This window comes from Battus philenor, unplaced genomic scaffold (assembly GCF_028537555.1).
Source record: "Battus philenor isolate CCGP_79_NKW_IND1 unplaced genomic scaffold, ilBatPhil1.0.hap1 SCAF_5, whole genome shotgun sequence".
NCBI lineage: Eukaryota > Metazoa > Arthropoda > Insecta > Lepidoptera > Papilionidae > Battus > Battus philenor.
Genome location: NW_027181715.1, coordinates 13,849,999 through 13,866,010, shown reverse-complemented (window position 1 = coordinate 13,866,010; position 16,012 = coordinate 13,849,999). Strand labels below are relative to the sequence as shown.

The following is a 16,012-nucleotide window of genomic DNA, read 5'->3' as shown; positions in this document are numbered from 1 at the left end:
ACAGTTTCATCACTAATGACCTGGGGATCTGAGGTCGGAAATTAAAAAATAGTTATTAAGAGTTAGTTGAGTTCTTTTCTATATGATTATTTAAATAACCATTTTCCATCGGTAACATTGAACTTGTCTATGGTTGTTATTAATTCTATCTGTGATTTTAGTTCTAATGTCGAAATAACAGTGAAACTGGTGAAAGTCATTATTAGAATTAACAATAATCTTACAAAAATGGTTGGTAACGATACATATAAAATATTCATTCACTTGTTATTACGCAGTCGAATTTTTGTGAAAATCACTTTGGCGCTAGGCACTTGACAGTTAAGAAATAATCTGAGGTTATGACGTTACTTCGTTTTCTTTTCAGAATAAATTAAAATCATCACAGAGAGATAAAGTAAAGAAGTTCGTCGCGTTCACACAGACGAGTGAGAGCACAGCCATATACTGCTTATCGCAAAACGATTGGAAATTAGACTTAGCGAGTGACAACTATTTTCAGAACCCTGAAGCCTACTACAAAGACTCCGTCAAGTCCGCAGTTGACAGAAAGAGAGTCGAACAGCTCTTTAATAAGTACAGAGACCAACAAGAGAATGATAAAATAACCGTAGACGGTGTAATGAAGTTCCTAGAAGACCTAAATCTTAGTCCAGAATCAATTTTAGTACTTATAATAGCGTGGAAATGTAAAGCTGCGGTACAGTGTGAGTTCACTAAGGAAGAATTTACGACCGGCCTTATAGAGCTCGGTGTAGACAGCATAGACAAATTCAAGGCCAAACTGCCAACACTTGAATTGGAAATTAAGGATCTGAATAAATTTAAAGATTTTTATCAATTTACATTTAATTATGCTAAAAACCCCGGACAGAAAGGTCTAGAATTAGACATGGCAGTAGCATATTGGAATATTGTTCTCCGTGGGAGGTTTAAATTCTTAGATGCATGGTGTAAATTTCTCACGGTGGGTTGATAGCATTCTAATGTGATGCATTTCCTTAAATATTTAACAGTATGAACATACTACTTATAACTTATTTTAATTTAATCATTGATAATCTCCCATACAAGCACGTTAAATAAACAAATATCAATTGCATATATGATAACACAATTTTTAATTCAAAATTTTTGTTGTTTTTATATTACATTTCAATTTATCATTAATTTGCTATCTAAAGATAGGAACACTAATAATTGAAACACAGTTTAAGACCGAAAAAAACAGGTAACAACATAGCAATTAATTCTTTAACTTTAAATATAATCTAGATATATCAACAAAATGATCTCCATAGTGACCATTATATTATGAATATTCTATCATTACTATTTACTAACATATTCTTTTGGAATTTTTGTTGCTTCAAAACAAATAGAGTAACAATAACACCTGATATAAATACAATTATTATGAAGCTATTCTTTATAAGTTTGCTTCATAGACAACGAAACTGATTAAATATATTATGAATCAACAAAGAATTTAATTTAAGACACCAAATATGTGCTAATTGTAGTCAGTTAAACACACATGAAGTAATTACCTACTCCCACCTTAACATAGTGATAGCTTATTAATGTATTTTAGTAATAAGGACTTTATATGTTTTTGCATTGATAACATGATATGTTAAATGCCAAAAAAATGTACATTTATTGATAAAGAAAACGCATTTTGCTGTAAGACCAGCTTGTGTACTCAAATTTTTTGCCTATACTTTTTATGTCCTGTTGATGTAGAGTATTAAATAAATTGGAAGATACCGGATGCAGGTAATTTTCTACTAGTCATATTGGAAATATTTAGGAGATGCCCATGTCCAGAAGTTTTACCGATATGATTCAAGAAATCACAAGATGTTCTTTTATGTGTACATATATTTTTTTAGAAACATGACTGTTCTATGACATATATTTACATTAGTATTGTTTCCAATGATGTGAATATCAAGGCATATATTGAATTCTCACTATTGTTAAGCCTATGGGTATAATTTGTTATTATTAAGTGTTCTAGATATAGCTTATGGCACAAATATGCTAGCCTCTACTGGTTTTATAGTCTGGATAATGCAAACCATTTTATAGACCTGTCTCAAGACAATGTCATGATTGATAATTAATCTTTATAGTCTTATTCTACCAAAAACACTGTACAACATAGGGAAGCACTGAGAGGTTGACTTAAAAGAACCATGAGCATTGATAGTAGACTGACAAAACGAGTACCACATTGTTTCGCACCATTTCCCACCATATGTATACCTGAGGCTTGTTACCCAGTTTCTGTCACACTGCATCCTCAATCTTTCTTGTCAGATAAAGGATCTGACAGGATATTATGTATACTGAATATTGCTTTAAATAGAATTATTACATTTGTGATTTAAATGTGAATATTTAGATGAGTAATATTTTTCACATAGAATGATTAATGTTAAGCCACGCGATGTCCATTTATAGATATGGGACTCCCATATAGAGTTCCAAAAAGGCGTCTATTCAATATTTCAACAACTTTAACATAGTTATGTTTTAATGTGAATATATGTATTGTATAATAAATTTTGTTGCAAACTTTATTTCAGGAACATCATAAAAGATCAATCCCAAAAGACACATGGAATCTACTACTAGATTTTGCGACGCAAATTGACGACGGCATGAGTAACTATGACGCTGAAGGAGCATGGCCAGTCCTCATTGATGACTTTGTGGAGTGGTGTCAAAAACAAGGCTTAACAGCAGAAGGGGTCAAAGCCCTGGAACCAGCATCCGGCTAGCTGATACCCAACCACTTACAGTACGAAGCGACCATACAATATGTTCATGCAGAGATGGAAGTACAAGACCGACTGTTTGTTGGTACACTTAGAAAGTTTATTCTACTACTACTGTCTCGCTTCGTCCTGTCAAGTCTTGAGCTGTGTACAGTCGAGTGGGTCGCTATAGTAATTGTCTTCGAACTTTGCAGCTGACTAAATTGTGCAGTGTACAATCGAGTCTATACATTAGACTTGGAATGCAGAGATGGGAACTACACTTGTTGGAAATGGTGTTTTTGTTTTTATTTATTACTCAACTGTATTAAGCTCTTGATCTATTCGTCCGTTAGAAGAAAAAAGGGATACTTTGCCCTCTCTTTCTAAAAGATTGTAATTCATTTCAAGTGAGGATATGTAAACACATGTACTATTTTAGTGACATAAAAATCAATAATTTTTGATATATAAATCAACAAAGTGAAACTTATAAATTTATTGTACATTCAATAAATCTCTTTGTATTAAATATGCAAGGTTTTGAGTAATTTTTTACAAAAATTATATATTACACAAACTCGGTAATTTTAAAAATTGAGTGACAGACATCACAAAAATTTTAAACTTTAAAACTTACATGTTACTCTTGTTTGAAATGAATCTTTAGGTTTTTTTTAACATTTTTTGTGAACTTTGGTTTCCTTATTGCGTTTGTATTAACTGCGGCGTTATAAACAACTGTGTAAATATGTATATACATGTTAATGGTATTTCTTTTTTTTTAAATAATGATAGCTTAGAATTTCTTGTGTTGATTTTCACATACAACAATTTTAATATGCGTTCAGAATTGCATATCAATATAACATTATTCTCAATATATTTTTAAAAATTTCGTGCAATGTAAAGAAAATTGAATTAGTGTAAAAAAAGGACTTTTGGTTAGGTTCAAAAGTCTAAAGTAAAATGGCATAATGATTGATAATTTATTTAATAAGAGCACGATCTGTGATTATCATAACAATTTCTAAATATATTTTAAATCATAGAGTTTTCAGTGAAATTGTTGACAATTGAACAAATATTAACCGTTATTTTAAAAGTTTCACATATTAAGGTGCATTGTTTGTCTATAATCTGTTGTCAATTTGCTAATAATCGAGATTTTTGAAGCATCTATATTATTTTAACAAATAATTTTCATTGTTATAATAGATTTTTTTCTAGAGAGGTACTGTTGCTTTTAATATTGAGGCATAAGATCGTAATTGAAGTGTTTGGTACTTAGATGTAATGTACAAAAACAAATTGATGTATTGAGAATTAATTACATTAAATTGTTAATTGAACAGGATTGTACTTTTCTTAAAATATTTTACGACATTCGTAGCTGCCACATTTGAAGCTTGCACACAATCGACGCCACAACGAGTCACTTATCTTCCGCTCGAGTGTAGTTAATCCTTTGAGATATTATTGCCTAAGTGTATAAATAGGTCTGTAATTCTGTCAATACAAATATTCTGTGTTGAACAGCAGTATATTAAGGATATAGAAACATCATTATTGAACTTTTCTTCTTATCACAGACTAAATAATATTACTTTCAAATACCAAGTTCTTCGTTCGTAATTCTTCGGCGCTGTTGAATTGTCCTGTTATTTCAGCTTCGAACTTCAGTAGCCGACAGCAAAAACCAAGATGTTTATCCTATATTAACATGACAGTGCAATTGAAAAATATCAATAATAAAAAATATCTCTTATTTCGAATAAGACTACATAAATTCCTATTATATAGTCTCGAAATAAATTAAGAAAATAAAGCTACGAAAGTTGAACACTGATATTAGCATCTCGAAATTATGTGAAAATTGTACTCGGTTAGTTTTATTACACTGAACTACAAATAATATTACTTACTAGAAGATTTAGTCTTAATTTGTTCTCATCAATCAATAAAAAGATAAGCTTTATGAAAAAATATGATAAATATTGTGGACTTTGAGCGTTAAGGGATGTCAAAAAATTCTCAAGATTCTTTGATGATCGAATTTAATCACATGTATCCAATAATTAATATACATTCCATACCTATGTATTATATACCGCTTGTGGCTGGTCTCTGCCAAAAGACCATTTTTACATAAGTACTATCGCAGTGCCAATTTATACCGCCAAAAGGAAGTACTCAAGTATCAATTTAATCATGGGTTAGAAACTATATCTAAAAAAATCGCTAGATTTATCTCTGTAAGAGATAAAAAAATAAATCTGTATGTTTTCAGTTATTTTTGGGTAAGAAATTAAAAGGCGATTTCAAATATTTAAAGGTTAAGTATATTTATAAGATAAATATTTTCGAAGGTTTTATCAGCGACAAGCTGGTATTATTTATCCTATTAACCATAAAAGCCTCTCGTTCTTACTACAAGCAAGAATAAAAATTTAAAATATCGATTTTTTTTATATACCCATATTCTTCTTATTACAGATTCATAAGAATACAAATGACAGTCGGCCGCTGTCACTGTCAATTTTAATTTTGGAATCAACTTGGGAAAAAATAGAGATTTAATAAAGTATTTGTAATACAAAATACATAAAATCTTGCAAAAATGACAACCGTTCGTTTAGGTGGGGCTCTTAAAGAGTTAAGAATTCATCTGTGTCAAACAGGGCTGCAGTCCGCTGGAGTGAGGTATGTATTACATAAATCAGATAGTAACCTACTATAATAAACATTTAGTTATGTATCCGCCACTTTTGTTCAGTAAATTTTACAAAGTTAGCCATAGAAATCCACCGAATGTCCGCTTATAGTGATCCGATAAGATGTGGTTCGGCCTTCTCGGCCATCCTGGAGCTTGTCGCCAATCACTCCATAGACCGTCCGCCTAAACGATCTAAGAGGTTGCGATTGATGGAATATATATAATCTAATTTACTAGCCAAAGCTGAAGTTCTCAAGCTTAGTAACTGAAATTAAAGTGGTTTATGTTAAGTCTGTAGACAGAGACTTGGACACCCTAAATTTTTTGTAACTGTTTATATAAATGCGGTTATCAAAATTAGACAGTAAAAAATTTGAATAATTGTATTAATATTAATAACAGTAAAGACATTAAAAGATTTTTTTATGGAGTAGATTAATAGAAGTAATACACTAATTTTTAAACTTTATTATATATTGCATAATTTATTGTAGATATAAAAATATAATGTTTACACTCATTAAAGAATGAAAAGCAGATTTTGTGCTACATTTGAATGATTAAATTAATCTCTTACAACCTATAATTGCTACAATAACACTTATTGTGTAGTTTTCTCTTGCTATTGTATAGGCCCATAGATATGATTGCTAATAGAACTATTATATATAGTTTGAGTAAAGGAGGATATTAGTGATATAAACAACCTTTTAGTCAAAATGTTATGACCCAAGCAGTTAAATTACAATCTGTACACTGAAACCCCTAATCTGTTATTAAAGCATTAACCATTATTTATAAAGTATTTATTTTTTTGTTATTATTAATTGTTAAAAAAAAATCTTTGAGTGTGAAACTTGTATACTGTATTTAACTATTTTTATGTCAAAATAAATAATAAAACAATGTTTCAGAGAATTTGTTGAAAAGTCATATGTAAACATCAAGAAGGCTAATCCAACTTTTCCAATTTTAATCCGCGAATGTAGTGGAATTCAACCACGCATTTGGGCTAGATATGGTGAGTTACAAAAACAAATATTTAATGTAAATGCACCAACAATATGTATACTTTGTCTTGTTGAGCTGGTTTCTGGAACTAGCGGCGTTCATTTTGCATCAAGGCTAGCCTTACTGAAGCCAACCCAACTCTACACACCAAATGGTGGTGCTATCCCTACACACCAAAGTAGTTTGTAGACAGCACTCTCACCCTCTTCCAGGCATGAATAGCACAGAGAACTGTCCATAAAATAAACAGATGTCTATTAAAAACACTATGACTGGTTAAGATCCCTGCCATCAGGTGCAGTGGGGTTTGTTACAGCTGAAGCAGACTGTTGAAAAGATGGCAGCTTATGTCTTAATTGCTTGTTAGTAAAAAAAATATGTTAAAATTAGTGAAACATATTAGTTAAATATTTTGAATTTTAACATAAAAGAATGTTGTTTTAAACATTGCAAATATATATTGACATTCTAGACTTGGATTCTAATAAAATCTCATTATAAAAAGTTAAAAATTAATAATTAGTGAAACTAATAGTCACTAACATTGTTCTAGTCTCAATGTATGAATGTAAATCATACTACTAAATAATATTAAGTAATAAATAGTTATAAATGCAGCAGGTCAGTACCTAAAAATTATTGCATGGAGTATGCAACAGATAACACCCAGTTTTTAGACATTAAAATATTGGCTAAGCATTATTAAGAATTATATCGAAATTTATATCTTAATCCAACAATCTTGAAGCACGTATCTGACAATAACAAGTATATCGAAAATTTAACCATTATGAGAAATCATTTCCCACCAAGAGAATACCGCCATCGATTCTAGATATAGCACCTATGTCAAAGAAAAAATATTGATTTTTAAGGTTTTCACATCTCAACTTAGTTCATTACTCTAATTTATGTAAAACTTGAATGAAACTCTTTAAAATGAAATGTGGAAATTCGACTACACTTATCTCTTTTTTTACACACTTGGCTAACTGTCAAACCCATAGCAAAGTGTGAAAAAATTTGAGGATATTTTAAACAGTTAAAAAACCATGTTGAGATGAAAATTTTAAAATTTTATCCCCAATAAGTCGTGTAAAGACGCAATTATGAATTCTCTATTATAAAGACATTTATTATTTTTTTTAACATTTTATTTTTTAACATCAATTTTGTTGCATCAAAAATTCTGCATTATTTGACAAATCATATATGTATAGCACAATTGTTGGATTTAATGAGCTTCAATATTCATCAACTGGCCTCTTTGTTATAAAACATATATATATTTTATAAACGGTGTGAGTGCTCTACAAGACGTCCGAACGTCGCAACGAGTGCAGAGATATTCGGATCTCTCTTTTACACAGTTACCTATTACTGTCGCACAGCCTCGCGAGCGTTGATTGGTTAATAGTATACCTTACGCTACTTCTAGGATTTTTATGTTACAATTTATTTTTGAAAGGATTTTTAAACATAAAAATCGTTACAAAAATAAATTGTATCGAATCGTATTCCCGTTTTATTTGAAGTAATAGAAATTCGCACAATAGATGATTTTTGGTTGCTGCAAGTTGCTGATATAATCTATGATATCCAGCTACATAAAACTTAAGATTACGTTGAAATTTAAAATATTGAAATTAAAAATAATGAAATCGTCCTGGAACAAGAAATTCGTGAAAAAATATATTTATTGTAATAACAGTTGAACTTCGTTATTACAAAATCGTGTAAAAAGAGTAGTACCTATAAATAATTTTAGTAGTATTTTAAAATTTTAATGACATGATTTTTCCGACATCTGTTACAGAACGGGGGCGTGAAGTGTGTGAATCTTTGATTGATCTAAAAGGAGATCAAGTGTATAGCATTATTATTAAATTGACAAAGCAGATGTAATATCTTATTTGTACGGACACTGTTTTTTTTCTGATAACTTTTATTAGTATTTTTCGTATTCAATTGTTTAACAGTTATTTAGTGTTGAATTGATTGAGATTATATACATGTAGGTTTGGACTTAGTTACCATATCTTAGCTAAATATCATATAAATTATAAAAATATTTGCTATGAATGTTTACAATGGCAAAAATGTTTATATTTTATTTTTATAAGTATACACTTAGTAATTAAAGTACAGTACCTGGCGAGAAATATTTCACATCAAGCTTTAGAAAGAGACAATCGGCTAATTTCGGCATCGTAGGGCACTATCTCTGTCCCACACTAGCCGTGTGACGTTTTATCAGTCGTTGTATTTCGTGCGACAGAGATAACGCTATTTATATGTATTCATTGTATCTTTTATATGATTTGTGTATGTATACAAATTATAATGTATTTTAATTTTATTTCAGATAGAGGCGTAGAACGCAGCGCTGCTCTTACTAACATGTCTGCAGAGGAAGTTCTAAATACTCTAAAGCAGCTTGTGAAATGAATTCATTTTAATTTAATTATGTAAATAAATGTTGTGTTTAGATGAAGTATTATTTTTATTTTACCACAATATCCTTTTTTAGTCATCATAATCCTTTCTGCTATAGGTTGTCCACAGCTGGACATAGCATAGGCCTCCCTCAAAATTTCCAATAGAACTGGTTGAAACTTACACTCCAGAACTTTAGGACCTCTGTTCTGTGCGCTATGTAACCTGCCAACTGTTACTTCAACTTGCCAATGGTCTACTTTCGTTCGTCTACGGATATCTTTATTCCCAATTCGATATCGATAATAAATCGATTTTTTTAAGTAGTAATCTAAAATTATTCTGAGGCATTTTTTCCCTTCACACTAATAAAATGTAATAAGGAGATTAATTAGTTTTCGTTACACGTAAACGACTATAATTTTTGTAACAAATTACTCTATTGTAAGTTATTACTTTTCAAAATAGCGTCTAAGTTTTCGCGCGTTTTTTTAACATGGATGAAGTAGGAGTTTAGAAAATAATTATAATAATGATTTATATAAATAATTTATTAAGCTTAAATCCTCTATAAACTACACATGTAAACATAACAAATTTTATAAAACATTGTTTGTCCTATGGATTACTATCACATGTAAACACTGGTTGCAAAATTAATATGTATTTTTTTATAATCAAAATATTATTGACAATTACATATATTTAAACATATTTAAAACCTGTAGGTAATATCATAGAAGTTGAAAAACTATAAAACGTCACAACCAAAAAATTATGATAATGTTAAATATAAATAATAACTATTTTAATTGTAATAAATTAATTACATTTCAAGTGAGAAGGGATAAAAAATTCTAATTATTCCACTGGTTCAGATATACATTGTTATTAAAAAAAAGTATTTGTATTTGAATATATTACGGAACGAAATTAAAATCATTAAAAAAATTGTGCATTTTGTACTTTTTTTTTCACTATTGCATATTATTTCAACCATATTGGCCTATCTCTTTGATACTATATAATACTACCTCTAGTAATTCCTTTAATTTACTGACTATACAGATATCTGTCAGAAATTATTCTTTAGGGAGAGTAATACTATTTTCTATACTTTTGTATAAATTCAAAAAGAATATATTTTCAAACTTGAAACTGAACCTCTGTGTTAGACCCTTAAAAACCAAAATCTTATAAATAATCAATATTTACAAGAAGCATAGCTAAATTAGTGTCATTGGAAAGCAGGCAGTCCAAATATTTCAGGCTGAAACTTGGCGAGAGTTGGCAACACTATGGTTGCATGTTTGGTTAGTTTCTTATCAAGGTGTGGGTCCGGTACCATGACAACTTGCATGCCTGCTTCTATGCCCGCTGTGACCCCGTGCGGCGAATCTTCGAATACCAAGCACTAAAAACAAAAATATAATATATTTTTATATTTATTATGTGAAATGAGCTTCAAATACCTTGAAAGTCAGCCTTGTCTATTATATTATAATTCAAGGTATCAATTACGTAACTATATATGCATAACTCTTTAGTATTATTGTGTTGATACCAAAGATTGGATAATCTGTTGTATTTACATAAAATCTAAGCTTTAGCTTATTATGGCCAAAGTCTTCCTAACTTATTTACTTTATAATTTAAGTGAAGATGTAAGAAAGTGAATATGGGCACCAAAACAATAGTTGTATGGTATAAAATTTAAAAAACAAATCTGTGAAGGGAAATAAAAAAATATATGTTCTGCCCAAAGGTGAAAATATAGGGATTATTAACAAGAACTTAATTTTTTAAGTGATAAGTACAAGCTACTATAACTTAGTCTCTGATGTAGTACAAGCTACTTGGTCTGCCATTACACAAATTATATAAAAGATAAATAAATTGGTCATCATCATTTCACCTGTAGAGTATCTATAGCTGTAAAGTGTTTTGTGTCTTATTAAAAGACGTTGTAACACTTTATCAATTTATTTAACACACGAACAAATTTTTATTAGCGCTTGAGTGCGAGCAAAAAGGACGGGCATTCGTCGTAGGACTCTGGGGCGCACTGTGCTCTGCGACCGAGTGAAAGCGGGCAATAGAACAAAGGCGCAAAAGAAATAAAAGAAACAAAAGTAACAAAAGGTCTGCGCCCGCGTCACCGGTGCGTGCATGTGCCCGCTGCACTAATTCGGCACACTAAGTTTGCCCGTCGGCTACGCTCGCCCACAAAATCTTACACCTATTATTCATTCAGACATCACATCAGTATATATACGACTCCCACAGCTGGATATAGGGTTACATCCAGGCTCTACCAACAAAGATAATAAGATGGCCCCTGTTCTTGAGCGCTTCTCATTCACCCCTATCTCATTTAGGGCCTGGCAACTTACAACTTTTAATTAAAAATTTCACATACTTCTTTTTATTTCTTTTCTCCTCTCCCAGTCTTCTAACTTAACATGATCCTCTGTTAAAAAGGTTGTCTGTCCAGTTTCTGGCAGGACTTCCTATCCTGCACTGGCTGGTTCATAGTTTCTACTCCATTACCATTAGGCCTCAGAGGCAATTAGTTATGAGCGCTATATCTTACTGCCACTTCAACTTGTCAATCAGTCAGTGATTTTAGATTGTTTATGGTTCTAGGGCTCTTTAAACTATTGTAAGCTTGTCAAAGAGGCCCAAAGTAAGTGACCATCTTTTAGTGAACAAAATGAACAAGTAATAATAAGCATATTCTGACCTTTGAAGGATGAGGTTTGTCTGGAAATCTAGATGCGGCTACAAGAAATATGTCTGGGTGTGGTTTTCCAAATTTGACCTCCTTATCACTGCTTCCCATCACCATATGGTTGAACAGACTGAACAGTTCCTTGTGACTAGCGATTTTTGTTTCGACTGACCGTTCGCTCGACGATGTCGCCAGAGCAAATGGAACTTGAGTTTTGTGCAAGTGACGAATTAATCTTTCGGCGCCTGTAAAAAAAAATTCAGAATTATTATAAATATGATTGTTGCTTTTTGCTACTGATGTGTTATGAGTAGAATGGCAAACAAATTTGACATTTTTGTTATGCTATTTCTGACACTTGTAAGTCTTATTACACTTTGTCGATTTTTTTTACATTTTTATAAAAGATATAGACATGAGCCTTATTTTTGAATGAGTTAGTAATTATTAAAGTCTGCTTTTTGAAATATGATCCAAATTCATATAAGTTATTCACATATTATACACCTGCTGTCTATTTTTATGTTATTATCTGTATGTATGTATGTATTTATATTTTTGAGTATATTGTAAGGGGGACTAAAGGTAATGTCGCTTTCTTCAGTTAAATTCACACAACTACATTTTTAACAAGTTTTTATTTCTAATCGACAATATATTCACCTTCATTATCAACAACTTTTTGCCATCTAGTAGACAAATTTTTAATGCTGGAGCAATGCAGTAAATATCAATCGGTTTTTGTATATGTTGTCAAAAACAACATTATTTTCCAGTCCTCCCTAACATATATTTCATATATGAAGATCTATTTTTTACAAAGTATATCTTGTTATTATTGAAATTATACTATGGTTGTGTACAACAAATTTCCATGAGTGATAAGCTTGCTAATTGTAGTTTATATATGTTATCACGATACTATATACTTTTATGCAAATGTAAATATATAGTGTTAATTTATTATGTATATATATACATATATGTAAGATTATATGAATTATGCTCTCTTATGTCCAAAAAGTGTGACGGAGTAAGATTTGTAACTAATATGTAATCATTGCAAGATAAGATTGCACATTTCATTATTTATTTAAGTGATAGTAGCAGTCCATTTTGTGATAACTAATATGCACTCAAAATAATTTTAATATTATTTACTGCCCTTTATTAGCTGAGAAGCTAATAAAAGGCATTAATTTCATCCTATTGGTTTCTTGTATAATGTAACAATTATATAATAAATTAAGAGACCAATATTTATGACTATGAGAGTTGTAATAAAATATCAATAAGCTATATATTTTGTGATATATAAAAAGTTTTCAACTTTGTGTAAAAAAATCAATGATAACTATAGCAGCAAGAAGACATCCACTACATGCCTTATGTTTACATAATATTTTATTATTTTTTTAAGTCAAAATATTTTGTAGAATAGTTAATAGTTATTATTTAATTTTTAGATAACTTGCTGAGCACTGCTTTCTTGGGTAATACCAGGTTGTCATAGAAGTTATACAATTAATATGTCTATCAAATAAATTTTCTGCTATATTACCGTCTAATAATGGTGTTCCAGCAAGCATGGTGTCGCCAAGTTTCAGCAGTTGGTCCCTAAATTCAACAGGCGTGATTGGAAGATTCAGCTCCTTGCAAAGAATTTCCGACAATCTCTGCTCAGTCCCTCCAAGGACCTTCATCATTAACTCGTCCGTATACTTGTGCCCATAGTTGGCGCAGAGCTGGGTTATCATCTTTTTGTATACTTGTTCCGTATCTGAAATAGTGAAAATTAAAATTAATTGTAATTTTTTTTACAAAGTTAATTAATTTAAATAAATTGCTAGATAATTACAATTTTACCACTTTGTATAACGTAAATATAACCTTCAACATATTAACATTGAATGTAATCGAAAAGGTCGAGCTCGTAAATCGCTGACGACAGGCACTTACCTAACAGCAGGCCATCCATGTCGAAAATACAATGCGTAACTTTCTTATTTGTTGCTAAAAATCGCCTCCCCATCACCTTCGAAACACTTTTCAACAAATAAATTCTCATTTTTGTAAGCTAGTGAAATATTATATAAAAAGTATATATTTCTGTATATAAGGTATCAATTTATAAATTATGATATTACGACGGGCATTGATGGTTTTAAATTAAAGTATTAAAAATGAAATGAAGCGACTAACGACTGTGCAATGACTATTTTAAATGTATGCTGTAATGAAATTTTGAAGTAAATAATATAGACTGTCAAGACGGTGCAGCAGATAATAAAAATAATGAAGGAAAAAGACGTTTTGTAGATGAACTAAGCGAATTAACTCTATCCTTTTTCTTGTAGCCATAAATCTTTTGAAAGAGAAGGACAGCAAATATTGGTGCTGCTATAATCTCTACAAGTAATATACATATTTTTGATATATATGAAATTATTTTACTAAAACACTATATTCATTTAAATATATACATATTTATGTTTTTATTTTTAAAGAAGAAGAATTATTTATTATAGCATAAGTTATTGGCAACAATGATTTTGAAGTTTAGCTTTCCGGCTTTCGGCATACTTCAGTCAGCGGCAGTCGTTCTGCGACCGTCATGGATCGCAGTTAAGTTTTAATGTGTCGTTTATATGGCGTACATATTATTTAAAGTTTAAGTTAAAATATTATTTAACTCAACTTTTATTTATGAAACGTCTAACAAAGTAAATTATTTTAGGAAAACCTAAAATAAATCTACTGTGAACATGGCTGTGAACGTGTGTTGTTGTGTGAAACTGTCGCCTAACAAAAAATCGATTTTCGATTTGAGTATAAAGTATAAAATAATATATTTGGTAACGGTTGCGAGTTTATTCTTGGTTGTTTCATCTGCGGACACTGAGATATCCTGTGCAAAAGTGAAAACTTTCTTCGAACGGAAAGCAGTGTTGTCGGATGTTGATATTCAAGAGCAGCCCAACTCAGGTGAGAATCACGCGCTATCTTTTTTTTAGCGATTCGATAAAGGCTTAATAAAGATAAATATAGATTAAAAAACGTAAATAACTTTTAAGCAGATCTTCAGAATTTTCAAAAAATAAAACTGGTCCATTTAAGCGTTCCGCTGCGTGCATGAAATAGTGCCCAAATTTTTTTTAAATTAAATTAAAAGGTACCAGAAATATGCACGCCAAAAACTAGTAATTCATGTTAATAAAAGTTGCATGTCTCGAAAAGATTATTGTTCTAATTATACCCACAAGAAAGCACAAAGCTTCGCTCTGATGAAGTTATAGACCATGTGTTAAGGAGAAATAAAAAAAAATAACATTTTTTTTTGTATGTAAACATACGGTATGATTGCTCACTTTAATATTGGAACAAATATTGTAGCGGTAAATTCAAAGATATTACGACGTTTTGATATTAAATTTAGTGATAATTTTAAAAAAGAATGCCTTCGGACAGTCATCGTTCGAATATAACGGAATATCGAATATGGTGTATATTGTTATTCAAAAAAATTTGGAACAACCAATGCGATAACAATCTTTTGAAGGTGCATTTACCTGGAGGTGAAACAATTCGAGACAACGTGGTGTTTTTTGTTTTTTTTTTTGAGGTCGTCATAGTTGTGTGAGTCATTTGTCACATTCGTAGTTCAGGGTTCGGTTCTTTTGATAACGAAAAAACCACTTTACTTATATATTAACAACAGTGTGCAAAACAATATTTTGCATATACAATATTCACCTGCCATAATAGAACTCTTTTAATAAAAGGATGAAAGGGGATAGGCGGTTGTAGTGTGCAATTGTATAGAACAATGCAGATTATTTTAAAAAGTTCCGAAATATATCTATATAAGTCATTATTACATTTTAGATTTACATAAATTAAGACATTTACGTTTTTAGTAATTGTTTTCATGTTATGCCATTTCTTTTTTAGATAACTTCGTACGCTTTTATGTACATTTTCATAGAATGTCACAGAATTGTCAAGCAATAATTATATTAAACAAAAATCTGTAACACATTTAATTAATAATTGATTTTTAAATATTTATATAGCTTAGTAATGAATTGATTTGAATACGTATTGAAGTATATTTATGTAAGTGATCAGAAAAAAATATGGCGTTATAGAGAGATCATTTTTTTTTAATATCAAATTTGCCAGATAGTATAAGAATAATAAATAAAATTAATGTTTATGTCTCCGTAGCGTGTTTTAATCAAATATTAATTAGAAAAAAGTCCTAAAATTTTAAATTATTTTCATCGGAAATTGTCAACTTAGGAAAGAGAACGCGTTCGCACCGCGCAACTTTAAACGTGGACTAACGTTTTG

The 16,012-nt window shown here is 30.3% G+C and overlaps 4 protein-coding genes across 4 annotated transcripts in view; 3 read left to right on the top strand and 1 right to left on the bottom strand.

Annotated features, from left to right (window-relative positions):
- The first annotated feature begins 141 nt into the window (after positions 1 to 141).
- Positions 142 to 4,036, top strand: SCCRO (defective in cullin neddylation 1 domain containing SCCRO). Its single transcript, XM_068772553.1, has 3 exons — positions 142 to 231; positions 368 to 967; positions 2,595 to 4,036. Exons 1-3 carry the CDS (start codon positions 229 to 231, stop codon positions 2,787 to 2,789), a joined length of 798 nt encoding a protein of 265 aa, XP_068628654.1. The 5' UTR covers positions 142 to 228; the 3' UTR covers positions 2,790 to 4,036.
- Positions 4,037 to 5,267: 1,231 nt separating this feature from the next.
- ND-B8 (NADH dehydrogenase (ubiquinone) B8 subunit) lies at positions 5,268 to 8,986 on the top strand. The gene is made up of 3 exons (XM_068772840.1): positions 5,268 to 5,468; positions 6,396 to 6,502; positions 8,858 to 8,986. The coding sequence occupies exons 1-3, from the start codon at positions 5,386 to 5,388 to the stop codon at positions 8,938 to 8,940; spliced, it is 273 nt and encodes a 90-aa protein (XP_068628941.1). The 5' UTR covers positions 5,268 to 5,385; the 3' UTR covers positions 8,941 to 8,986.
- A 585-nt stretch (positions 8,987 to 9,571) lies between these two features.
- Positions 9,572 to 13,874, bottom strand: LOC137929558 (probable pseudouridine-5'-phosphatase). The gene is made up of 4 exons (XM_068772568.1): positions 13,619 to 13,874; positions 13,221 to 13,439; positions 11,672 to 11,904; positions 9,572 to 10,342 (listed from the first exon to the last, which is right to left on the bottom strand). Exons 1-4 carry the CDS (start codon positions 13,725 to 13,727, stop codon positions 10,166 to 10,168), a joined length of 738 nt encoding a protein of 245 aa, XP_068628669.1. The 5' UTR covers positions 13,728 to 13,874; the 3' UTR covers positions 9,572 to 10,165.
- A 402-nt stretch (positions 13,875 to 14,276) lies between these two features.
- dlp (dally-like) overlaps positions 14,277 to 16,012 on the top strand; it is a 150,281-nt gene continuing 148,545 nt past the window's right edge. Inside the window, exon 1 of the mRNA XM_068772456.1 lies at positions 14,277 to 14,644. Coding sequence (XP_068628557.1) covers positions 14,425 to 14,644 — 220 coding nt within the window. The 5' untranslated portion in view covers positions 14,277 to 14,424. The remainder of the gene's footprint in view (positions 14,645 to 16,012) is intronic.

Excerpts from the sequence above, each read along its gene's own strand:
- LOC137929558 (XM_068772568.1), bottom strand. The coding sequence starts at position 13,727 with ATGAGAATTTATTTGTTGAAAAGTGTTTCGAAGGTGATGGGGAGGCGA. Across the intron at positions 11,905-13,220 it reads TGGAACACCATTATTAGACG|GCGCCGAAAGATTAATTCGT; the intron begins GTAATATAGCAG and ends TTTTTTTTACAG. Across the intron at positions 10,343-11,671 it reads ACAAACCTCATCCTTCAAAG|TGCTTGGTATTCGAAGATTC; the intron begins GTCAGAATATGC and ends TTTTGTTTTTAG.
- SCCRO (XM_068772553.1), top strand. Across the intron at positions 968-2,594 it reads CATGGTGTAAATTTCTCACG|GAACATCATAAAAGATCAAT; the intron begins GTGGGTTGATAG and ends ACTTTATTTCAG.
- ND-B8 (XM_068772840.1), top strand. The coding sequence starts at position 5,386 with ATGACAACCGTTCGTTTAGGTGGGGCTCTTAAAGAGTTAAGAATTCAT. Across the intron at positions 5,469-6,395 it reads CTGCAGTCCGCTGGAGTGAG|AGAATTTGTTGAAAAGTCAT; the intron begins GTATGTATTACA and ends ACAATGTTTCAG. Across the intron at positions 6,503-8,857 it reads ACGCATTTGGGCTAGATATG|ATAGAGGCGTAGAACGCAGC; the intron begins GTGAGTTACAAA and ends ATTTTATTTCAG.